This window comes from Nomascus leucogenys, chromosome 11, assembly GCF_006542625.1.
Source record: "Nomascus leucogenys isolate Asia chromosome 11, Asia_NLE_v1, whole genome shotgun sequence".
In the NCBI taxonomy this organism is placed as follows: Eukaryota; Metazoa; Chordata; class Mammalia; order Primates; family Hylobatidae; genus Nomascus; species Nomascus leucogenys.
This window is the reverse complement of record NC_044391.1, coordinates 43,292,349-43,319,774: the sequence shown is the minus strand read 5'-3', so window position 1 is coordinate 43,319,774 and position 27,426 is coordinate 43,292,349. Positions and strand designations below refer to the sequence as shown.

General features: G+C 39.2%; 1 protein-coding gene across 1 annotated transcript in view; it reads right to left on the bottom strand.

Annotated features, from left to right (window-relative positions):
- Positions 1–27,426, bottom strand: part of DNAH11 (dynein axonemal heavy chain 11) — a 363,940-nt gene that overhangs the window by 83,764 nt on the left and 252,750 nt on the right. Inside the window, exons 62-65 of the mRNA XM_030822211.1 lie at positions 17,533–17,671; positions 11,163–11,329; positions 4,399–4,634; positions 2,773–2,895 (exon numbers count right to left, since the gene is read on the bottom strand). Coding sequence (XP_030678071.1) covers positions 2,773–2,895; positions 4,399–4,634; positions 11,163–11,329; positions 17,533–17,671 — 665 coding nt within the window. The remainder of the gene's footprint in view (positions 1–2,772; positions 2,896–4,398; positions 4,635–11,162; positions 11,330–17,532; positions 17,672–27,426) is intronic.

Genomic DNA, 27,426 nt, shown 5'->3' with positions numbered 1-27,426 from the left:
TTCCCCACCATAATATCCAATTAATTACCATAAACTGGTGGTAATAACTCCTTGATATCACACTGATTTGTCCCCTCCTCTCTTTCCACTGTCACCGCCTAAGTTAAGGCTCTTACCACGTCTCAAATGGATTACTGCAATTATTTACTAACTAGACTCTGGCTCTAGGTCCACATCCCTTCAGTCAATACTTTTAGAAACATTCATCTGATCACATTGCTTCCAGTGTGCTCAAGAGTTCTTACTAGCTTCCCCACTGACTTATGATCATGATTCTCAAGTGAAAATATGGAGACTTCAGGAAGGCATGGTCCCTTAGTTAAAAACAGCTGGTATTACCAACTAGTGTAACCGATAAAAACAGGCCCCTTGAGTGTATTTAGGAGGGGTTGGAAATTATCAACACATAGCAAAAGGCCAACCTAGGGATCAACCAAGGAAGTCTGTGCTCTGGGTCCTGCTCTCCTCTCCAGTCTCATCTGTCCCAGTCCACATCCTTCTCTCTTCCTCCCCAACACAGACTCTCCACCCATTTGGATTCTATGTGCAGTTCCTCAAAGCTGTTGGATTGTTTTGTGTGTTTTACTATTTGAAATTAGGGCTCTCTGTCCAGGATTCTCTTTTCCCACTTGTCTACCTCACAAATACCTACTTAACTTTTGAGCCTTGCATTAAACAAAATGTAATCAAAGGTAATTTTTTCCAAGAAGTCTTTCCAAGTCTCCACTATGGAACTGACAACTCCTTGCCATGTATACATCTATCACCACACCAACGGTTCTGCTGTACATTCACTGATTGCTTATAGGTCTGTCTTTCCTTATGGAAATGTAGCTTCCTCAAGTGCAGGGTCTGTGTCTTATCACACTAAATCTGCAGCCCCCAGTATAGTACCTGGCATATAGCAGTGCTCAGAGAAGGTTTACTCAATGACTGACAGGATATATAAGGACTCCACTGGCACTCATAGTCTCTGGGTGAAGATACTCTAAAAACATCTGCATGGAAGAGGGAAGGAAGAAAAGCTGATGATAGAGAGTTGAGATTCACCCTCAAACAAGTGGTTGTTCCCACACATAAGGGTTTAGGAGCCAGGATTAAGGTAACAACTGCATGCAATCAACACCATTTGTTACATTCCTAACAGATTATCTTTAATCTTCTTGGCCTTAAAAGACATGTTAGAATGATATGATCAATTCTACAAGGCTTAACAGACAGTACATATTCAGTAAATATTATTAATTTGAATTAAATTGTTCTGGCCTGATATTTTGTGATAAAGACTTGAAGCTCTATGTAAAATCTGTTTCTAAAATAGAAGACCTTTAGAATCCTCACTGATAGTTAACTACATCCATACTGAGAATCATGACTCAAATTTATCAGTCTTTGGAAATTTCCGATTATCCAACTATATATGTAATAAGAGTCATCAAATTGCTTACACCTAAATTGTGCTATTGAAAGTTGAAATTGAAGCTCAGAGAACATGCATTTCACTGATAAAAATTTTAAGCCTTTATAATAGAGTCAGAACCTTAATAACAAGGATTTCACTTCAGTGACATTCAAGATTTTACACTATATTTTTAACACATCAGACACAGCTACAATTATATTTATGTTAAGAGTTGCAGTTTGTCAAGTGGCTTGTTAGATTGTTCTAAATGTGTGCCTGGGTAAATTTTGGTTTATTAAACAATTATAAGTTGTCAGTCACTCTGAATGGATTTACTTAGTGATTGTATGATAAATACCATACTAATCAGTTAGAGACCAAGAAGTTAGTCACCCTGATGTAGGCCTATTTCCACTTAAAATTGACAAGAATAATCTAGTGATGAAAAAGGGGACAGATACCTTAGAGGGAGAGCGTGGGCGTTAAGAAAGAACAGGGTGGGGGAAGTTCTGAAATAATATATCTTTGAAGAAAAAAAGAAGAGAGGGAAGGAAATTCAGTGAATTAAGTCTAGTGAATGTTGGTTGTGTGAAGAGGCATAAGGAGTCTCTGGAGTGCCAGTTTCCCCTATGCCCACCCAGACTTGATTGACGACACAATTGCTGCACCTGACCTTTCACACGTTCATAGGAAAGTGACATGATGACTCTTCAGAAATGGCTTCAATGCCCCTGAGAGAATGTCCTGGAAAGTATATTGTCTTAGGGGAATGGCAGTCTCTTAGAAAGTCACATATAGCTCCTGGAGGGGTAGGGGGAAGTATTTCTCTGTTGTTGACAATCCAACACTGTTGGCATAAGGGATGATTTCAGGGATCCACTAATGAACTCTCCTTTTCTGAATGGTTACATTTTAAGTATATTAGAAAAAACAGAGCTAGCACAGTAAACCCATGCTGATTTTAAAAAATAGTGAATGGATTTAACATCTAGTTAAAGAAAAACATTAAACAGGGTACAAGTGGTATGTAGATAGGCAGCCATATTCAAGGTGTTCTGCAAATTACTGAAGTTAGAGAAACATTGGTATACATTTAAAAAGAGGCAACTATTCTCAGATTTATAACAATAAGTTTTTTTGGCCTATGAATCAGAAATTGGATAAAACAAATCTAAATCCACCAAATAAATAGTCTGAAAGTCTGGATAATGTTGCGGTTGCTTTGGTCTTGGAGTGTAGGTGCATGAAATGGAAACTCAGAAATATCACTAAGATTTCAATAGACTGCTTGACTGTGAAGCTAAGAAATAGATGCTGCTGCTGAAAATCATTTAGCACGATATATATGTGAGAAATTCAAGAATACTTACTTTCCTTTTTTAATTGTGTTCCTGCCAAGTAGTGGATCCAGGACTGGATCTATCGTTTCCTCGAGATTTTCAATTAAGATGACATCACCAAAGGCCAAAGCAGTTTCAATGGCATTCAAAAACCTTAAAATTCAGTGGGATTTGAGATAATAAAATGGAAATTGGCACAAAATGTTCAAAATTTTTTAAATGATCAAATTATATTTAATGTAGATATTCTAAATGGGACAAACTTAGAGAAAACTATTTTATAAAGTAGTAGTTTCCTTCAACTAGATTACACAGAAATTAAAGATGAGATTTTAAGATGCTTTTTAGTCATATTTTCCAAGTGAAATTTAATAGTTTGAACTAACAAATCTATGTATAGATTAGTTGCTTGTAATAGCAACCACAGTTGAAATAAGTGTAAGTTACCCAACTATCATACATTTAAATTCATTTGATGGGTCTTTTTTAAGCAAAGTTTCATGTATTAAATGCTTTAAACTTGATCAAACTTTTATTTTTTTAAACCTTTAAGTTTAGTCACTTAAAATGGTGAGCTATCATTTTATTTTGGTCTTACTCTCCAAAAAATATCTCCCTACCAAAAATAATTTTCTCCAAGTATTCAGATAAACAAAAACTACATTAAAAAATATAGAGATGGTGGTCTCACTCTGTTGTCCAGGCTGGAGTACAGCAGCATGTTTATGGCTCAGTGTAGCCTCGATCTCCTGGACTCAAGTGATCCTCCTGCCTCAGCCTCTCAAGTAGCTGGGACTACAGGTAGGCACCACCATACCTGGCTACTTATTTTTTTTTTTGGTAGAGATGGGGGTCTCACTATGTTGCCCAGGGTGGTCTTGAACTCCTGGCTTCAAGCAATCCTCCTGCCTCAGCCTCCTAAAGTGCTGGGATTATAGGCATGAGCTACTGCACCTGGCCTAAGAACTACATTTACTTGTATAACTATAGAAATTTCTTATTTCACTCTATGTATAAAAAGAGGATGGAAGGATCAAGTGAAATATCCATAGTTCTAAAATAATTTATTCAACATTAACTGAATAGCAACTGCATACAAGACAGCTTTCTATCTATCAGACAGTATTATCATGATGACTCAGTAACAGAAATTCTTGGAGGAGATTCAATTCTCAAAAGTGACATGTAACTCTTGACTAAGATAATAAATTAACTTCAGGCATCCAATGTTGGGACTTGTAGCCATGTTAAGATCTTTCTATAGGCAGAGTATAGATTTAGAAATATGACCGTAAACATCATTAAGCCTGGAGGCACCCTTGACAATTCTTGTGTTACTATCCAAACACTCCAGAGAAGGAATATAATATATATCCATTCTTGGCTTTAGAAAATTTACCTATTTTCCCCCACAGACACAATGTTTGTTCTAACCTTCAATCTTATCTCTTCTTCAGATAATTGGATGCCATCCAACAAGAATGCCTTTTCAACAGAGATACTTTATATGAAACGTGAACAGGCAGATAAACAAATAGCACCAAATTGTAATACATCAATGTGGTGGAGAGGTCTAAGAAACGTCATGCCTTTATAAAAATCAGACCCACTTCACAGCAGGTAAACAGAAAGCCAGTGTCTTCAAACTTCACATACCCTTTCTGTCCCAAACGTGTGACTTTCAGGTCCGTTCCATACTTATTCTTGATCCACTTAATTCCCTGTTGCTGGGGATCTATCACCAGAGGCCAGCGCTCACAGTGCGTTAGGATAGCAGCATTTTCGGTGGACATTCTGTCACTGGGCAGTCCTTCGTTATTCCAGGCAGCAATTGTAGCATCATCCGTCAACATGGAAATCAAGTCCAGGCCTTCGGTTAGTGGAATGGAAACCTTTAAAATCAGAGTTGAATGCAACAAATTGGCCATGTGGCAGAGAGAGGAGACAGACAAGAAAAGAAGAGAACAAAGCCATGAGAAAGTAACTCTAGGTAAACATGATAATTTTCTGTGGATTCTCAGAAGCCAAACACAACTCATCATTAGATGCAGTTTGACTTGATAAATCCAGTATTTACATCTCAGAATTCTGTCAACTATGGGATTCAACATCGGTTTTATCAACTGCATCTCCTGGGCTTCAACTGAGAGAGACTTTGCCCCATACTTAGGTAAGAGTGAATTTACACCCCAAGAAGAATGGCAGGACAACAGAAATGTATTTGCCCATGGAGCAATCCACGCCCCCCACCCCCACATAAGCAATGCTAAAATTCATTATCTTGCTCAGGCACTTCATTTTTTTTCTACAGACCAATGCTACAAAGAGATGACCTCTCTCTCTGGGATGGGTTAATGGAAAGTATTCAGTTCACTGGAACTCCATCATCTCCTCAGTTATGCAAAGGAACTTAGGATGTCACTTCTAGGCTGAGAGGAAATTATCTATGCCTTGATTGCATTGCAAAGTAAGGGGTTGGGGAGGGCAAGCGAGGAGGGAGGGGCAAGTGGGGTGGAGAGGGCAACCCATTTTAAAGAATAAGGATACTTTATAAAAATTGACAACAATAAATAACATTGTGGCAAAAATTGTGTTAAAGAATGTATATGTTTACTCCGCCAGTCATCAATCACCAAACATTTATTGAGCATTTTCTACGTACATGAAACACTGTCTAGAGACAGCAAAATGTGCAGGACGAATACCTAGCTAGCCCCCTAGCTTGGTGGGGTGGTTAACATGGAAGCATGCCTCTATAAGAGACTGTAGTAAGAACCCTACCTGTAGTAGGTAGGGGAGGCTATATCAGCAGTAACAGTTTGGTTCATTGGTTTGTCACAGAGCTTCAAAACAAAATGCTGAAAGGATTCCCACATTAAGGCTGGGATGCAATTTGATATGAATATAGGAAAAGTAGCACAATATTCTTACTGCCTCTGACAACAATGTTATCTTAAAAATGAATCAAACCTTATCTGCTAGTGATATTGAACAAGTCTTGGTATCTGGCTTGATACATAGTTCCCTTAGAGACATAGGCAATTTGATCTTTTAGAATAAGCACTCTTCTATTGGCAAGAGGTATGTGCTTTAATTTGTTACCTTCTACTTAATACAAACAGCTGAAACAATTAGGGGCTGTAACTTTGATTTCTGAAGCTAAAAGGACTAACAGAAGGGGCACCTGCAGATCTCATACTCAAAATCAACAGTTTGAGTACCTACTCTGTGCAGAGTAGAGAGCCAGGGATCAAAGAGAATACCAATCTCCCCCTTTTTTCCTGGTCAGTAGGGGAAATAAAACCCAGTTCAATATAAATGAAGAAATAAAACCCATCTTAATATAAATGAAGACACCTACATTAAAGAATATCATAACTATAGTGACTACTTTGAGACTCAAATTTTTAGGATGTTTTAATAGTATTGTGTCCAAATAACCACCATCATAGCTACATACAGATTTTTTTTCATAAAAATATTTTTTGATAGTTATAATACAGGCATCATGTTCACATTAATATTAACCAAAATGTAGGGTGAGGAAAATAAGCCCCATTTCATATACAGGCATGCACCATATAATATTTTGGTTAATGATGGACTGCATATACAACAGTGGTTTCATAAGATTATAATGGAGCCGAAAAATTCCTATCACCTAGTGACACTGTAGCCATCATAACGTTGTAGTACAATTACATTATTTTAAAATTAAATGTTGTGTAGGCTAAGCGTACAGTGTTTACAAAGTCTACAGTAGTATACAGTAATGTCCTCACTGACTAAACCAGAGCAATTTCTAGTTCTGCATGCTCCGTTCACGATAGGTGTTCTATGCAGGTGTACCAATTTTAGTCTTTTATGCTATATTTTTTGTGTATCTTTTCTATATCTGGATAGATTTAGATGCACAAATACTTACCATTGTGCTACAATTGCCTACAGCATTCAATAAAATAACATGCTGTGCAGGTTTGTAGCCTAGGAGCAATAGGCTATGCCATGTGGCCTAGGTGTGTAGTAGGCTGTCTCATCTAGGTCTATGCAAGTACACCAAAAGGCATTTCTCAGAACATATACCCTTCATTAAGTGACATAGAGTATATCTTCTTTTTATTATAATTAACTTGTCTTTTCAGAATTTCTTGGAGTCTGCAGCAACGAAAATGGGTTTGGAAACCAAGTGCAAAGAGGGAACCCTTTAAGTTCAAAGTCTCCTTCTAGAGGCAGCCTGTTGCGAGACTCCATCTAATTGCTCTATTAAGTAGGGTCAACATGTTGTGAGTCAGGATGTTACTGTGAGGTGGAGCTGAAACAAAAAAGGAGGCTCACTCTTTGGAAAACAAGCATTTGCTAGAGAGAAAAGACAAGCCTGGAAGCACACGCCACGAGCCAAAGTGAAATTAGTCATAACACCAAATGCCCATCTGGCCTCTAAAAACTGACCAACTGGCATATTCCTAAGAAAAAAGGGTAATTTCCTGTGGAGGTAATACTCCCAGTTCCTCCTAATGTTACAGTAACATAACAACTAATATTTATGTAAGGCTTTACCTGTTCACAAAATTTATTCATATAAATTCATTCTTTCCATTTTTTCATTTAACCCTTACAAGAGTTCTGCAAGGTAGATATCTCTATTTTATTGCTTAGGACACAGAGGCTTAGCATTAGTGCTTGTAATAACTAATTAATAACTAATAACTAATTATTGGCACTAATAACTCCATGTATTTGCTCTGTCTATAAACTGCTGGGTCAAAGCAATGAGTGGAGTGCAAAGGCTGCCTTGAACTTGCCTATGACTCTGTCCATCTGCCCAGCAAACAACAACTTTGGATGGAAACAACTTTGGAAAACAGTGTAATTTGGACCCTCAAGGCCATGTATGCCCACAGCCCCTGTCCTTTTCAGCCACTACCCTCTGTGTTACTGTTTGCTCCCTGTCCCATCCCTCAAACTCATGCACCCGTGGTTGTATTTTCTGACAACCCTTCCCCCATACCCTTTAGTATCTTAGTCTCGTTTGGACCGAATTGCCTTATCTTCTTTACCTGCTTGTCTTAAGCAAAACTAGGCTCTCCCCCAAGGGTAATGGCCGTCGACCCCAGGCTGGATACTGGACTTCTGAGAGAGCTTTAAAAAGCTGCCAACAGGCCCGGCCCTTCCCCCGAGTGATTCAGCATCAACAGGCATCAATGCATTTCAAAAGTTCCCTCTCACATGATTTTAACAGGAGGCTGGGGTGCAAGAGCCATTGTTCTAGAGTCTCATTTCACTTGAGGGCCTTCTGAAGTGGAAAGAGTTCATTTTCCTCCCTTCCCATCTCTCTCTCCCTCTCTCTTTTCTTTCTTTTTGAAATAAGGTCTCACTCTGTCACCCAGCCTGGAGTTCAGTGGTGCCATCATAGCTTGCTGTAACCTCTAACTCCTGAGCTCAAGTGATCCTCCCTCCTCAGCCTCTTTGCCACCACACCTGGTTGGGTTTAAAAAATTTTTTTTTCCATACAGATAGTGTCTCACTGCATAGCCCAGGCTGGTCTCAAACTCCTGGCCTCAAGAGATCTTCTTGCCTTGGCCTCCCAAAGCACTGGGAGACGTGAGCCACCTCGCCCAGCGGACAGTTCATTTTCTTAATAATCCCATTACTGAAAAGTGGGTGTGAGAAAGAGTTGCCATTCCTCTTTCTTCCCTGTAAGTCAACCCAAATCATGATTCTTCCATCCTTAAGTCAAAATGCCACCTTTAAGACCCATGGACTCCAGATATACAATCTCCGATCTATTTCCCCACCTTATGAATGATATAGCTATTGGTCTTTCTCGCCTTTCCAAGTTCTGCTATCAATCCTTGACAACCTCAGTACCTATGTAGATGATGATTCCACTCTCTGGCCTTAACATCTTTCATGTTAAAGCACTGTATTTCCTTTCTATTCCAGTTGGGGGAATTGGAGGAGGAAGGGGATGATATCAGAATCACCCAGGAAGATTATACAACACCCCCATCCCTGGCTTCCGACATGCACATCCCCACCCCCTATGATGGTGATATGTCTTTGGATGGGTATTAGAGTACCTCCTTTTTTGACGGGAAATGTAGTCCCAGGCTTTGTAACAATCTGAAATTATTTCATCATTGAAACCTAAAATTCCTGTACCCAACTCTTTGATTATGATTGTCTACATCTCTTTCACATCTTTAAACATAACACTTACTCTAAATACTATTAAGACACCAGGACTTTACCCTACTATTTACAGTTTTACTGTGGTAAAATATACTTAACATGAAATTTTTCATTTTAACCATTCTAAGTGTACAGTTCAAGTGGCATTAAATACATTCACATTGTTGTACAACCATTATCATTATCTATCTCCAGAACTTTTTCATGTTCCCAAACTGAAACATACCTATCACACAATAACTCCCCATTCCTCCCTCTCCCAGCCCCTGGTAACCACCATTCCACTTTCTGTCTCTATGAATGTGAATGCTCTAGGTCCCTCCTAAAGTGGAAGTATTTGTCCTTTTGGCTTATTTTAATTTTGTTTTTTGAGATGGCATCTCACTCTGTCACCCAGGCTGGAGTACAGTGGCACGATCTTGGCTCACTGCAACTTCCGCCTCCTGGGTTTAAGCGATTCTCCTGCCTTAGCCTCCTGAATAGCCTGGATTACAGGCACCCACCACCATGCCTGGCTAATTTTTAGTAGAGAGGGGGTTTCACCATGTTGGCCAGGCTGGTCTTGAACTTCTGACCTCAAGTGATCTGCCCGCCATGGCCTCCCAAAGTGCTGGGATTACAGGCATTAGCCACCAGGTCCAGCTGTGACTGGCTAATTTCAGCTGGCCTAATATTGACAAGGTTCATCCATGTTGTAGCATGTACCAGAATTTCCTTCATTTTTGAGGCTAGATAACATTCTATTGTGTATTTATACCTTATGTTTAAAAATCCATTCTGTGTTCCTCTGGAAGTTTTCAACCCCATCAAAAAGTAGGCGAAGGACATGAACAGACACTTCTCAAAAGAAGACATTTATGCAGCCAAAAAACACATGAAAAAATGATCATCATCACTGGCCATCAGAGAAATGCAAATCAAAACCACAATGAGATACCATCTCACACCAGTTAGAATGGCCATCATTAAAAAGTCAGGAAACAACAGGTGCTGGAGAGGATGTGGAGAAATAGGAACACTTTTACACTGTTGGTGGGAAGGTAAACTAGTTCAACCATTGTGGAAGTCAGTGTGGCGATTCCTCAGGGATCTAGAACTAGAAATAACATTTGACTCAGCCATCCCATTACTGGGTATATACCCAAAGGACTATAAATCATGCTGCTATAAAGACACATGCACATGCATGTTTACTGTGGCACTATTCACAATAGCAAAGACTTGGAACCAACCCCAATGTCCAACGATAGACTGGATTAAGAAAATGTGGCACATATACACCATGGAATACTATGCAGCCATAAAAAATGATGAGTTCATGTCCTTTGTAGGGACATGGATGAAACTGGAAAACATCATTCTCAGTAAATTATCGCATGACAAAAAACCAAACACCGCATGTTCTCACTCATAGGTGGGAATTGAACAATGAGAACTCATGGACACAGGAAGGGGAACATCACACTCCGGGGACTGTTGTGGGTTGGGGGGAGGGGGGAGGGACAGCATTAAGAGATATACCTAATGCTAAATGACGAGTTAATGGGTGCAGCAAACCAACATGGCACATGGATACATATGTAACAAACCTGCACATTGTGCACATGTACCCTAAAACCTAAAGTATAAAAAAAAAGATAAATATCTTATGTTCTTACATGTGGGAGCTAAAAAAGTGGATCTTATGGAGGTAGAGAGTAGAATGATGGTTACCAGAGAACCGAAGGGAGGGAAATGGAGGAGAGGGGATGCAGGGAGGTTGGTTAGTAGGTACAAAAGTACAGTTAGATAGAAGAAATAAGTGCCAGTATTCAATAACACAGTAGAGAAACTGTAGTTAGTAATTTATTGTATATTTCAAATACCTAGAAAGGAAGAATTATAGTGTTCTTAACACAGAGAAAAAATAAATGTTTAAGGTGATAGATATCTTATTTACCCTGACTTGACCATTATACATTGTATACAGGTATCAAACTATCACATTACCCCAAAAATACATATGAGTATTATAGACCAATAAAAACATTTTTAAAAATAATGAAATATTTATTATGAATGTTGTAAAAATAAGAAAAACTGCAGCACATGAGAAACAATTTCACCGTGGAATTTCTGGTCAGTTCTCATTACAGAGGTCCAAAAGTGCCTGGCATATACATGGGTTTTACTACTGAAATTTCAATGTGATCTTTCTACCTGTTGACGAGGTAAGGAACTGAACTTACCTTCTGTTGAAGAAAGGGAACCCACTTGCAGTGCACCAGCTCCTGGCGATACTGCTTTGCGAAGGGTCCGACGTAAGACACAAATGCTGCCGTGAGAAGAACATCTCCACAGAGTGTCTTCTCTTGAGCTTCAAAGGACTTAATGGATTGACCCCAGCGAATCTTCTCTGACTGAAAGATGAAATTACTCAGCTGTAACTGCAGGCTGAATGTCAACTCCACAAATGCTTAATGCAATTACCTTATGGCAAGGTTTACGTCCTTCTACACAGTCACTACAAGGAACAGAGTGTAACGGGTTGGTGTGACTATTATAATCTTTCATGTGTTTGAAACCCATCATTATGATGGAGTTCTCATACTCCCCTCAGTGGAGTTTATCACAATGTGACATTAGTTCTTTAACATCTCTTCTCACTGGACATCCAACTCTTCCATTATGATTGAGGTCCTTCTTGAAAGGCTGACAGTCTCTCCCCTGTCCCTCTGGGAATGGAAGATGACCAAGAGCTGTGGCCAAGAATGAGTGATGTTAAGATTATTTATTTATCTGACAAGGTCTGGCTCTATCGCCCGTGCTGGAATGCCATAGCACCATCTTGCTCATTGCAACTTCTACCTCCTGGGCTTAAGCCATCTTCTCACTTCAGCCTCTCAAGTAGCTGGGACTACAGGCATGCACCACTGTGCCTGGCAAATTTTTGTATTTTTTGTAGAGACGGGGCTTCACCATGTTGCCCAGGCTGGTCTCAAACTCATGAGCTCAAGCAATCCACCTGCCTTGGCCTCCTAAAGTGCTGGGATTACAGGCGTGAGCCATCGCACCTGGCCTGATGTCAGGATTTTTAATGTCAGCCTGGCTGCTCTCCATTCTTCCCACTACACTGCCCTAGTCAAACTTCTTATCTACTTACCTATTTTTAACATGCTGGCAATGGTCTAATTACAGACAAAGGGAAATGACAAACACAAATCTTCTTAATTAGTTAAAACATAAAGCTGAAGGCCGGGCGCGGTGGCTCAAGCCTGTAATCCCAGCACTTTGGGAGGCCGAGGCGGGCGGATCACGAGGTCAGGAGATCGAGACCATCCTGGCTAACACGGTGAAACCCAGTCTCTACTAAAAATACAAAAAATTAGCCGGGCGTGGTGGCAGGCGCCTGTAATCCCAGCTACTCGGGAGGCTGAGGCAGGAGAATGGCGTGAACCCGGGAGGCGGAGCTTGCAGTGAGCCAAGATCGCGCCAGTGCACTCCAGCCTGGGAGACAGAGAAAGACTCCGTCTCAAAAAAAACAAAACAAAACAAAACAAAAAAGAACATAAAGCTGAAATAGCCATCTATCCTGGATTCTACTAATTAAAGAGTAGCATTGGTAGTTACTAAACTCAGGTTAGTTTTCTAATATAATCATTAAATCAGTAGAGGAAGCTATGATCTATGTAAAAAGGTGGAAATCAGGACTTCACAATACTCTCCAAGAATGCTGTTGAAGTCCTTATATCTAGTTGGATGGCCATTTAAAACCTGATTTACAGGTTAAGTATGTGAAGCCCTTAATATTGGATTTGAATAAAACTGCAATAAATATGTATGGATTGACTGAACTGCAGGGTAGTTCACTAATTTATTTTGTTTCAATGTACGCTAAAAATACAACATTTTAAGAATACGCAAATTAATAGAACTTGAAAAAAATCAGCAATTTGTTAGTACAAGCAAAGAAGCACCCTGTGGAATTTTGCTCTCCCCATGAAAGTAGATTGACCACAGAAAACAAAAATGATGTCAGAATGGATTGGAATGCCAGTTCCCTGCAAGCTATCTTAATATCTACAACACTGAGGTCGGAGGTCATGAAATTAGCATGTGAAAATGGTTATCAAAGTGGTTTCAAGATCACCTCCTTGCTTTGCTTGATAAAGATCACCCCAAGTTAACTATATAATTAAACACTAAGGAACTTCAGCTCTCTAGCCCTCTTTATAGAATTTATTACTTTCCTTCCTCAGCCATAGACAACATATCCATTAATTTTCAGGAGGAATCTCTCATTCATCTACCCTCCATCTTTGCTGTTTTTGGTTTGTAAAGGATAAACAATAAAATGTACCCAACTCATTCTCCAAAACAGCTTTGAAATTTGAAGATTTACTAAACATAGACTGATTGGCTATCGAAATCGTCAGTAATTTCGCTATAGTATCCATGCAACATAAATCATTACTGACATTGGCTAACAAGGGTTTAAGAGTTGGAACATGTCCTGTAATAAATTTCTAGACAGTTAAAAATCACTATAATTTTATTCTAATGCATTATAGATTGCCTGTAATGTCATCCTGGCTGGGGTGACCCATTTCTAATTTTGAACAGCTGCTCAGCTCAGGAGTTAGTTAATGATTAAATATAAATTGCCTGATTTATTAGTCTGAATGGCTGAGCTTCCAGGTCAATGCTATATAGACAAAATCATCAGTCTTGATGTTTTTCAGAAGTTAACTGTCTCCTGTTCTAGTCAGAAAGAATTTATCCTGAAAGAAAAAGATCTGACATCTTCAATTAATCTTTTAAAAATATATATTTTTTCTTAGTTAATATGATACAATTTTATTTTCCTTTCCTTGTCTAAATCATCACGAGTAAGTAAAGACTTTGGAAATATTGCTATATTTTAGACACACATGGTAGGGTCTGCTTTTCCCTTGATAAAACTTTCAGACATTCTGTAACTAGTCCAGGAAAACAGTCTAATTATATAACAGTTTTTCTCAGGTACCTCACAAATGGTGAACTCTTCAAACTGCTTAAATCTTGCCACTTTAAATGGAAGTAATTGTAAGTCCTAGTACTGGTGAAATTTCTCAACTCACCTAAGAAGAGCAAGTCTTCAAAAGACTCCAGAATTTTAATACAGGAGGCTCCCAAAACTCACCCATTTATTAATTTATTCATTCAGTAAATATCTAGTGATGCCTATGACATGCCAGGACTATTCTATATGCTTCGGATCAAGCAATGCACAAAAAATGGTGAAGTTTCCTGTTCTTGAGAAGCTCATATTTCAGTTGGGGAAAAAAAGACCAAAAAATGTATTTGTGTGTATGCATGCATGTACAACTACGTTCATGCAATAAATGCTATCAAAAAATGGTAACAGAGCAAGTGGAGAAAATAGAGATGCGTGTGTGTGCATGTATGTGTGCGTGTGAATGAGTGGGGGTCTCATGTGTGTTGGATGAAGGCTCTTTTATGTAGGGAGGTCAAAGAAAACCAATTGATAATGAGAACTTTCAGCAGAGCCTGACAAAGTGAAGAGCCAGTGATGTGATTGCCTGGAAAAGGCTAAGGCACAAAGAAGAAGTGTGTCTGGAAGTATGAGGGAGAGACAGCAGGCCAGTGAAGATGGGGCAAGAGAGAAGTGGCAGAGGTGAGGACAGAGGGGTATCCAGGAGACAGATTATCATGTAGGGCCTTGTAGGTCAGTAAAGCCTTTAGGCTGGACTTTGAGTGATTAATTAGTTATTGGGGAGTTCTGTGTGAAGGGGTGATGTGAATGTACTTAAGTTTGTAAAATATCACCCAGCTACAATGAGGGAAATAAGCTTTAGGAGGTAATGGTGGGGCCTGCAGAGGTACCCTAGGGGACAGATGCCACAGCGTGGACCAGCATGGTGAGGTGAAGAGAAAGCGAAGTGCTGGGATTTGGAATGAACCTGAAAGGCAGAGTCAACAGAATATCTGATGGATTGGATGTCAGAAAGAGTCAAGGGTGATTCGAAAGCTTTGGGCCAGAAAAACTGGAAGAACAGAATGCAGTTATTGAGATGGAATGGAGAGAGGGGATTTGCAGGGTGAATTATGAGTTTTTGCATAATGAACTATGCATTTCAGAGAGATAGTGTATTTAAACTTGTGGTGAATTAGTTAAATTTGTGGTAATAAGTTAGGGTTTTAAAAATCTACTATAGGCTGGGTGCGGCGGCTCATGCCTGTAATCCCAGCACTTTGGGAGGCTGAGGTGGGCGGATCACGAGGTCAGGAGATCGAGATCATTCTGGCTAACGCGGTGAAATCCCGTCTCTACTAAAAATACAAAAAATTAGCCGGGCGTAGTGGTGGGCGCCTGTAGTCCCAGCTACTCGGGAGGCTGAGGCAGGAGAATGGCGTGAACCCGGGAGGCGGAGCTTGGAGTGAGCCGAGATCGCGCCACTGCACTCCAGCCTGGGCGACAGAGCGAGACTCCGTTTAAAAAAAAAAAAAAAAAAAACTACTACAAGAAATGAGGCTATCACCTAGCCATCCCAAAACACGTTTCCCCCTCGTTTCTTGCTAAGAGAACCCTGAATCTGAATAGGATGGTCATGTGCGCAGTCCCATGAGATGAACGGTGACTTGCTAAGCCAATGATGATAGCCCCATTCCCCACTTTTCCAGACCTTTCTCTTTTTTTGGCAGGAGGTGTGGGGTGTAGTTAGCAGTTTATCTAGTTCTGACTAAAGAAACTTAAGTGGGAGTCTGTCAGAGACATTTCCAGAAAAACATCAGTTTTTCTCATAAAAGGAGAAAACCCCGGCTGATACAGATTGTTCCCCTTCTCTACTGTGTCTTTGAATCTGAAGGTGTCGCAGCCATCTTGAGACCATGAGGCAAAATGCATGAGGGTGAATGCCCACTTGCTAAGCGTGGAGAGGCAGAGGGCAACAAAGAGCCTAGGTGGCTGATCACTAATCACCAGGATCAACACTGATAATGGTCTAGCCTTAGCATTTTTTGTAATATGTGAAAAATGAGCTCCCGTTGGTTTGAGCCACTGTAAAAGTTTTCTATCACCTCCAGCCAAATGCATTTCTAATAGTGCAGTTACATATTTTAGTGCAGTTATATGCTTGTCGGCTAAAGGCATTTCTAATAATGCAATTATATACTTTTTAGTTACACATTTTATTACTTTTTAGTTATATATTTTATATACTGTCTAATAGTGCAGTTATAGACTTTATATTTTAAAAAGTAACAGCTTTATTGAGATATAATTCACATACCATGAAATTCACCTATTAAAATATACAGTAGAGTGGTTTTTACTATATATATATAGTATATATATATAGTATATGAACATTGCTATGAACATTGCATATGAGCTTTTTAATGGACATTTATTTTCATTTATTTGGGGTATACACCTATGAGTAGATGATTGCACCATGTGGTAACTTTATGTTTAACATTTTGAAGAACTGCAGAACTGTTTTCCAAAGAGGTGGAACCATTTTACATTCCAACCAGCATTTCTCCATATCATTTGCCAATACTATTACTGTCCATATTTTTTATTATAGTCATCCTGGTGGTTATGAAGTGGTACCTTGTTGTGGTTTTAATTTGCATTTCCCTAATGACTAATGGAGTTGAGCATCTTTTTAGGTGCTTACTGGCTATCTGCGTATCTTTTATGGAGAAATGCCTATTCAAATCCTTTTCTTATTTTAAAATTTGGTTATTTCTTTGACTTTTGTTAGGAAATACTTGAACATACATTATGTCTTTTGAGCATCATGACAACCTTGTGAGGGAAACGTTATCCACACCCCTGTTTTAGATAGAAGAAAACGAAGTTGAAGAAGTTCAGTGATTTCCCCAAAACTGTTGAATGCCACATTGTAGAGCAAATAAAATCTGTGAATACTGATGTCGAAGAACATATGTTCCTCTACCACTCATGTTCAAGCAAGAGAATGTTAATAAGAATTATAAAAAACCTTTATCTAATGGAATAACTATTAACATAAGCATATCAGTCACCTATAAAAAGATGTAACAACAAAAACATAAACCAACCAGGTTTAACTTGAAAGAAATCAGTTGCTGGTAGAATTCAACAGCAAATGTATATTAAAAGGATCAGACAACAAACAGTTCAATTTCATAATTATCTAGCAGCCATCCTGAGTTTTATAACCTATTTTAAGAAAAACATGCTTTATTTTTGTTTTTAAAGGATTTCACAGTGTGGTAAGAAAGAAAGGAAGAGAGAAAGTAGAAAAAATAAGTACATAACCCACCCACAGCTGATGTACTCCACTGTCTTAAAGTGGATACAAGACCACTAAATTCTGATAAAGCATATGTCTTCCCTGTTTTCGTTGGAGATCAGACTGATGGCACATTGAGTTCAGGACTATATATTAAAAGATATGTACTTGAACATTTCTTCCTTCTGGTGAGTTAGAGCCACAGTATGAGTGATTATTAAATATTATCCTTTGTTGTTAATTCCATGTCTATTTAGTTATTATTGATGGCAAATAATAAAATTCCCACAAGCTAATTTGAATATTTTAGAATGTTTGGAAGAAAAGGTTTAACTTGCCTCAAGTTCCTTGACAAGTCTGTTAGCTAATTTGATGGTTTTGTTGGTTTGGTTCACCTCTTCTTGACACCGGACTTTCTCAGCTGTTGCTTTTTCAAATGAAGCTGTGAGTCTGCTCAGATTTCGATCCAGATCCTGAATCAGAGTTGAATTAACTTTGTAGTCATTTTTAGTTAAAAGAGAGAGATTACCATCATCTTCAAACATCTGTTACTGTAAGGTAAATGGACAAACCTCTTCCCCCCATTAACCTTTGCCCCTTTACCATACGTATTTTAGGGAAGAAGGAAAAGAAGGATATAATGAAATAAACCCATCAGTGCCACCATAAACTAACAGTTCACGATGTGGTCTTCTCCCCTTCCGCCTCCACTGGAAAGAATGCAGGGAGTGACTGGGGTGAATGGATGTGCCCTGAAGATGCAAATACACTGTGGGTGCACTATCATCCCCCTCTGCTCTTGCACCTAAGCCTTATCCTCCAATACTAGCTTTATTAAAGACAAGAGTGACTTGTTTGGTTTCTCCACCCACTGATTCTTTTCTCTTTGGGTTCATAATTCAGGCAGTGAAGAGGGGTGTTAATTACTGAGCCCTTTAGACCCAGCTTCGCCAATCAGATTTTTCTTTTTCATTTTTTTTTGGAATGAGTATTGTTCTGTTGCCCAGGCTGGATGCAATGGTGCAATCTCAGCTCACTGCAACCTCTGCCCCCCAGGTTCAAGTGATTCCTATGCCTCCGTCTCCCGAGTAGCTGGGATTACAGCTACTGGGGATTGCACCACCACGGCTGGCTAATTTTTGTAGATTTAGTAGAGACGAGGTTTCACCATGTTGGCCAGGCTGGTCTTGAACTCCTGGCCTCAAGTGATCCACCCACCTTGGCCTCCCCAAGTGCTGGGATTACAGGCATGAGCCACAGGATCTGGCCCACATTTTTCTCTTCTGGAGGTAGGGATTGAAACTCAGAGATAATCCATTGTCTTTAGCATTGAAAGACCTGGGAAGATGTGTGAATCAGAGGGCTTCATTTAAAGAGGGAACACTTTCCACTGGGGCACAGAAAAAAATAGAGAAAACCATTGTGGAGAAAGAGAAAAGGATGAAAGGGACGTACAAAGAGAAGCAAGATGAGAAATCACACAGCCCTAGAGACTCCAAGAGAAGTTCATGGCAGCTTCTTGTTTCCTGGATCTCTTGGGTCCCCTGTTCACCTTTTGTCCATGAGTTTGTCTTTGTGTCCTTTTTGGCTAAGGTATTTTGAATGCGCTCATATCACTTATAGACAAAAAGTCTTGATTAAGATGTCAAATGCTTGTGAGACTCCTCACTATGGTATCTTGCTAGCATATTAAGTTCCGACAAACCTAATGAGATTTATAACATTGCTTTTGTAGATGCATGCAAAGTTCCAAGAAACTTTAACAAGAAAACTTACAGAATATAATCTATTAATAATTTAGAGACAGACTATATTTGTCGATGACCCAGTTATTTCACCATTACTTTATATTGCTAAAGCAATATATATACATAAATACGTATATACATCAAATTTAAGATTAATATGCAAAATAGCATCAAATTTATGAGAAGTGATGGAGACATTACACATCACCAGTTAGAAATAAGATTGAAATATGGCTGGGCGCGGTGGCTCATGCCTGTAATCTCAGCACTTTGGGAGGCCGAGGCAGACAGATCACGAGGTCAGGAGTTCGAGACCAGCCTGGCCAACATGGCGAAACCTCGTCTCTACTAAAAATATAAAAATTAGCCGGGCGTGGTGGCAGGTGCCTGTAATTCCAGCTACTCAGGAGGCTGAGGCAGGAGAATTGCTTGAACCTGGAAGGCAGAAGTTGCAGTGAGCTGAGATCATGCCATTGCACTCCAGCCTGGGAAACAAGAGCAAGACTCCGTCTTAAAAAAAAAAAAAAAAAAAAGATTGAAGTAAAAATATTACAGGTCTATTTTGAGTTATTAAGAGTACTTATAGTTTTATCAAACACAGAAGCACATGAAGGCTCTGGTATCAGACTCCTTGGGTTGATATTTGGATGCTGCTATCAGCTAAGCAGTATCAAGTTGGGGCTATTTATTTACCTTCTCTGTGCTTCAGCTTCATTACCTTAAAAATGGAATTAATAATGTTACCTAGCCCAAAGCATTTTTTTTGAGGATTAATTTTGATGATTTATAGAATAATACCTGGGACAGTAGAAGCAATGGTTGTCAAAATTTTTGGTCTCAAAACTCTTTTACATTCAGAACCCTAAAGGGCACTGGTTCATACAGATGATATCAAGTAATATTTATGGTATTAGAAGTTAAAACTGATACAAATTTAAAAATTTATTTAAGAATATTAATAAACTCATCATGTATGAGCATAATTTTATTAAAAATAACAATATTACCAAAACAAAATTAATGAAAAATAGCATTTAGATTTTTGTGAAACTAATTTTAATGACTTATTTAACAGAAGACTGTTAGATTCTTATACCTGCTACTGCGTTCAATCTGTTGAGGTGTTGCATGTCATACAGCCACTGAAAAACTCTGCTGTATGCTTGCTGGAGAATGAAGGTGAATAAAGCAGACAATGCCTTATATAACTTGCAGGTGAGGAAACTGAGACAAAGATCAGTTGAGTTATTTGCTATAGTTTCACCAGCTAGTGAGTGAGAAAACAAGGCTATGAACCCAAACCTTCTGAGTCCTGGACCAATTTAATGGAAGGCATTTAACAAAACAGATGTTTGAGAAGGTCCAGCTGTGAAGAGACAGAGCCACTACTTCCAGGCTGCCCAGTCAGATCACACGTGGTATACTGTATAGTTAAGAGTTTCCAGCTTTGAGTTTAAAAATGACTTGGTTATGCCAGGGATGGTGGCTCATGCCTGTAATCCCAGCACTTTGGGAGGCTGAAGTGGGTGGACCACCTGAGGTCAGGACTTCAAGATCAGCTTGGCTAGCAGGGTGAAACTCCATCTCTACTAAAAATACAAAAAAATTAGCGTGGTATGGTGGCACATGCCTGTAGTCCAGGTACCCGGGAGGCTGAGGCACAAGAATTGCTTGAACCTGGGGGTCAAGGTTGTAGTGAGCTGAGATCGTGCCACTGCACTCCAACCTGGATGATGGAACGAATGAATGAATGTCTTGGTTCTAGTTCCTCTGCCTCTTACTGGCCCTGGTGGTGTGGGCTCATTTTTCACTTTATGTGAGCTTTACATTTTCCCATGTGTAAAGTGGGACTACTCTTACTGATACCTACTTCATAGGTAGGTGTGCTATGGAATCAAATGTGTATTAATGCATGCAAAATATGGCACAGCACATTCAGCAAGCACATGGTAAGTTAGCTTGGTCTACAAATATCATTGGAGTTTATTTCAAATGGGATACAAATTCACTTTGGTTCATTTTTCCATTGAATGAAAACATAATGGCAAACGTTTGGGTAAAAGTTGGCCCTTGGCATGTAACTCTTAAGGGCATTAGTGAATGTTCACCAGGAACAAGTACTAATCTGGTATAATAGCCAGCATTCTAAGCATGCTTAAAGGTGACAATCTACTACTTTCATAGGAATGTTTAGTTGTTGATTTGAGCTTACACTAACTGTTTTATGTGTATTCAGAGATTTGAAGGGAGCACTAGTGTCTCACATGAATACAGTTAATATAAACACAAATGTGTAAACTGTACATGTACTAGAAAAAATAGTTCAAGGGCTGGGCGTGGTGGCTGAAGCCTATAATCCCAGCACTTTGGGAGGCCGAAGTAGGCGGATCACCTAAGGCTGGGAGTTCGAGACCAGCCTGATCAACATGGAGAAACCCCGTCTCTACTAAAAATATAACATTAGCCGGGCATAGTGGTGCATGCCTGTAATGCCAGCTACTCGGGAGGCTGAGGCAGGAGAATTGCTCGAACCTGGGAGGCGGAGGTTGTAAGGAGCTGAGAATGCGCCACTGCACTCCAGCCTAGGCAACAAGAACGAAACTCCATCTCAAAAGAAAAAAAAAATAGTTCAAAGCAAATATATAATCATCAAGATGATTTTACTCTAAAATAAATAAGATTAGGTTTCCAAAATATTTTCTGAGGGGGTCTTAATATTGCTTGTAGCTTTCTCCTTGTTTTCAAAAATTTTTTTTCTATAGAAAATTCTATTCTTGCTGTTTTTCTTTTCTCACCACCCACTGTCCTTCATCTATTTTAATCTGACTTTTATTCCTATCACTTTTTTCTTTGTTCTTCCCTACCATTTTACGGAAACATATGTGATACAAACCACCTATGAATCTGATAAACAAGCTTTATTCTCTCAAGTTACTAATCATTGTTTGTAAAAAAATAAAAATAAAAATAAAAATAACAATGACTAACAGTTATTGATCCTCTAGCAAGCACCCAGCACTATTCGAAGTATTTTACATGTGTTAATGCATTTGATCAGTTCGGTAAGTCTCAGAGAGATTTTTTCATTTTATAAGTAAGGAAATTAGAGAGTCAATGAGGCAAAAAAGTTACTCAAGCTCACACAGATGGAAAGTACTGGGCTAAGATGTGACATGTGATGTTTGGCCCCACAGCCTATGCTCAGATGCACTGTGGTATGTGGCCCCTTTACTATTTGTTCCAGGTGATGGTTCCCTTCCCTCCCTTGGCCCCCATGACAACAATCTCTCCTGGCTCCTCATTCACCTTCCTAACCATCTCTTCTTCTTGCTCTTTCATATATCATCACTCTGTATCCAGTTTATAAACTGTTTATAACCCAAGTTTCTCTCCTTGACTTTCTTTTGTTTTCTATTCTGCTTCCCTCATCCATGTTCATTCTGCTTCCAGTCTCTGCCCCTGGTTCGTTGGCCCAGAGTTATCTTTCCAAAAAGCAAATGTGATCAGTTTATACCTTCTGTCCCCAACTGCAGTTCTTCAATTGCTCTCCCTGTCTGACAGTGGCAGTTCTCATATATGACTCACAGATCCCTGCCGGGGCTAGTTTATTCTGCTAGGGCCCACCCCACTCAATCTCCGTTTGCCTTAGTCATTGTCTATAACATGGTTAAAAGAAAATACAACTACTATACATGACTGTCTGGGACTTTTTTTTTGGCATTAAGAAGAGTCTTCAATGTTAGGGAGCTTAGTAGATTCTGGCCTGTAGGACAAATACTTACCTCTTAACCAACCCTTTGCAATTTCCTGTGTGATCATGTCCCTGCCTCGATTTTCACCACAAGGGATGCCACACACTGACATTTATACTCTACTCTTCAGCCATGTTGAGGTACTCATTGTCCACAGGACACATGACCCTCATTCTTGAAATGCCCTTTCCCTATCTTCTGAGTGAAAACCTATTCATCTTTTAAGACTTGATTCAAGAGCAAACTGCTCCTCCAAACCTTTCCTGAGCACCCAACCCCATCCGCCCCTGCAGAACTGACCAACTCCATTCTTTGTGCTCCAGTGGTAGCCAATGCAACCTCCCTTGGCAGCACTTAGCAAATTAAACAGCATTTAGTAAATCTGTAAAATTTTTCAGAGCAGGGACTGAGCCTTCTGTGTCCCTCTGACTCCAGTGCCTAGTCCAGTGTTACAAAATGTTTGTTGATTGTTAAAAGGAAAGTGAGTCCTTCAACCACAACAAATAAGCCTTTTAATATAAAATATGGTTCTGTTTGTTAATTTAACTAATAGTTTCTGAGTTCCTCTCATGTGTCAGGAGCTAGGCATAAAAAGTTAAAAGACTTTAAGGAGCTCCTAGTGTGGAAGACAGAAAGGAAATGAAAGTTCACATGTTAGGATGAGGTTAGGGTGTGTGGAATAACAGGGAAACTGATCAAGTATTTTCTCCAAGGAGTTCCTCTGAAGTCCAAGCTTGATCTAGGAGAATAGGGACAATTAGCAGATGATAAAGTACCAGATCCCAAATAGCTTTCAGTGTTAGTACACAGCAAAAGTCAGTACCCAGTAGGTACTAGGTACTAGGACTCACACACCAAATCTAGCAGCCATCTGGTTTCCTATGCCTATGAGTAAAGAATGGATTTTACATTTTTAAATGTTAAATGTAAAAAAAATTAATCTTTACCTGAGAATAGTTGTGCAAAGTTTTGAGAACACAGAGGGATATCACCGAAATGGCAGAGTGGAAGTAATCTGGCTTCACTTTCCCCTACAGAAAACCCAAAACAAATATCCACTGCTAAGACTATCACCAGCAACATCCCGGAACTCAAATCTGAGGCTGAGACATTACGCAGAGCCACAGAGAAGTAAAAAACTCTGAGCCTCAGAAGAGAGAACGTCTCTATTTGCAATGCCCCTACCCAAATCTACTGAGGCACCACAAGTAGAAAATACCCCCCAGACTTGTGGTTTCTACCCTGGAGAAAGTGAGACTGAGGTGGACAGCCATTTTCCCCACTCTACTACCTTACATTCCCTGGCAGGAAACCTGCTTTTTACCTCAACCCATGGGAAGTATTCCAAGTGCCTATAAAGACAAAAATCCCTGAAAGCATCTAGGGATAAAGAGGGAAGATGAGACTAGCAACTGCAGCCCATGAAACTCTGCTTTTTATCTCAGCCAAAGGAGATGCCAAATCAGTGTGGCTGTTCAACAGCACCACATTGTATGAGGCACACTCCATGGGTTTTCTGGGCACAAACCCCCTAGCTAGCTTTCCCGCAAAGCTAGAGTACCTTCTTGGGACCCCTTACCCTCAATTCAGGATGGTCAGTACTTTGAGCGTTTCTAAGAGTCAAGGCAGACCTGGGCTTAATGTTCCATATAGTGCTGAAAAGGAAGCAGTGATCTAGAATTAAGGAACTCAACAGGTGAATACAAATAACCTCTAAGCAAACATACTCTAGAAAGACCAGAAGAAGCCACTCAGCAAAGACTGGCATAAATAACTAATCCTTCAATGTAAAGCCATACATGTATGTCCACAAGAAACAGCAGCAAACAGGGAGCCATGACCTCTCCAAACAAACAAAGCAAGGAGCAAATGACCAACTCTAATGAGACGATGATGTGGGAGCTCTCAGATCAATAATTCAAAACAGTAGTTTAAGAAAACTCAGCCGACTCCAAGATAATACAGAAAAGCAATTCAGAAATTTATCAGTTTAAGAGATTGAAATAATTTTTAAAAAATCAAACGGAAATCCTGGAAATGAGAAATACATTTGCTGAAGTAAAAAATGAATTTGAGGCTTTAAAGAGCAGAATGAGTAAAGCAGAAGAAAGAATCGGTAATTTCAAAGACAGGCTATTTGAAAATACACAGAGGTGAAAAAAGGAAAAATGATGAAATGAAAAAATGTCTACAGAAAATGACTTCAGAAGAGCACATCTAACAGTCACTGGAGTTCAAGAGGGAGTTTAAAAAGAGCAAGATGCAGAAAGCTTGTTCAAAGAAAGTATATATAGTAAACATGAATAGATCTAAGCGGAGAGATAGGCTGAAATACAGTAATAGCAGGGGATTTCAACACCCCACACTCACTAATAGATCATCCAGACATGAAATTAACAAAGAAACATCAATGATAAACTAAACACTAGACCACATAGGTCTAAGTGACATTTATAGAACATTTTCTCTAACAGCTGCAGAATACAAATAACTTTCTTTTTCCTTTTTTTTTTTTTTTTTTGAGACAGAGTCTCACCTGTCGCCCAGGCTGGAGTGCAATGGCACAATCTCGGCTCACTGCAGCCTCCGCCTCCTGGCTTCAAGCGATTCTGCTGCCTCAGTCTCCTGAGTAGCTGGGACTACAAGCGCGTGGCCACCACGCCCAGCTAATTTTTGTATTTTTAGTAGAGACAAGGTTTCACCATGTTGGCCAGGATGGTCTCGATCTCCTGACCTCGTGATCCACCCACCTCAGCCTCCCAAAGTGCTGGGATTATAGGCGTGAGCCACTGTGCCTGGCCTGACAAATTCTTTTCATCAGCACATGGAACATTCTCCAGAACTGACCACATATTAGGCCATAAAACAAGTCCCAACAAATTCAAAAAAGTAAAAATCATATCAAGTACCTTTTCTGATCACAATGGAATAAAACTAGAAATCAATAACAAGAGGAACTTTGGCAACTATACGAACACAGGAAAATTAAACATGCTTCTAATCAGTGGGTCAATGACATTAAGAAGGAAATTAAAAAATTTTTTGAAACATATTAAAATGGAAACCCAACATATTCAGTCTACGGAATACAGCAAAAGCAATACTAAGAGAGAAGTTTACAGCAATACATCAAATGCCTACATAGAAAAATAAAAAGCATTAAAATAACAAACCTAATGATACACCTCAAGGAACAAAAATAGCAAGAATAAATCAAACCCAAAATTTTTAGAAGGAAAGAAATAAGAAAAATCAGAGCATAAATGACTGAGACTAAAAAATACAAAATATCAATGAAATGAAAAGTTCATTTTTTGAAAAGATAAACAAAATCAACTAACCTATAAAGAAAAAAAAAGGAGAGAAGACCCAAATAAAATAATAAATGAAAATGGATATATAACAACTGATACCACAGAAATACGAAGGATCGTTAGAAACTATTATGAACATGTATATGCCAACATATTGGAAAACCTGTAAGAAATGAATAAATTCCTGCACATATACAATCTACCACGATTGAACCATGAAGAAATAGAAAACCTGAACAAACCAGTAATGAGTAATGAGATTGAAGCAATAATAAAAAGTCTCCATCAAAGAAAACCTTAGGACCTAATGGCTTTACTGTTGAATTCTACCAAACAATTGAATAATACCAATTCTACTCAAACTTTTTCAAAAAATTGAAGAGGGAATACTTCCACACTCATTTGATGAGACCAGCATTACCTGACACCAAAACTAGACAAGAACACAACAAAAAACTACAGTCAGTATCTCAGATGAAGACAGATGCAAACATTCTCAACAAAATACTAGCAAACTGAATACAACACACATTGAAAAGATTATTCAGCATGATCACGTGGGATTCAATCCAGGGATACAAGAACAGTTCATATGCAAATGAGTAAATGTGATATATCTCATTAAGAGAATAAAGAAGAAAAACTGTATGATCATTTTAATAGATGCTAAAAAAGCACTCAACAAAATTCAACATCCCTTTATGATAAAAATGCTCAGCAAACTGGGTATGGAAGGCACATACCTCAACACAAAAAAAGCCCATATCTCGCTCCTGCTTCTGCCATGTAAGATGCCTGATCCCCCTTTGCTTTCTGCCATGGTTGAAAGTTTCCTGAGGCCCTGCCCAAAACAGGAACTGCTATGCTTCCTGTACAGCCTGCAGAATCATGGGCCAGTTAAACCCCTTTCTTTGTAAGTTACCCAGTATCAGGTATTTCTTTATAGCAATGTGAGAACAGACTAACACACCAACCATTCCCAAATACATATTCCTGACCCAGGCTTTTCTCTCAAACTCCAGTCATGACTGCTGCACACTTACATATGGATTTTTCTATAGGAAGAGGGTGGGAACTAAGATTTATGAAGTGTCTACTGTGTGCTGCACACTAAATAGTATCTTAATGCGTCAGGAATCATAGGTGGGAATGATGGAAAGAAATACCTACTCCCTTCTAGCTAACGTAAGCTGAAGGAGCTTGCCCAAAGTAGATGCGGGAGCTCTCAGGAGGGAAAGAAAGGCTGAGAACCACATACAGGCACCAAGATGCTCCAAAGGGTCTTGGGAGCAGGAGCTGTTTACAAGTCTCATTAGGACAACTATCTTTGCAATTTATGCACTCTGTTTTCAGTCTTTTATTCCTTTTGCTCATGACTCAAACTCTAGAGATGGGGGATCAAGTTGGGAAAGGT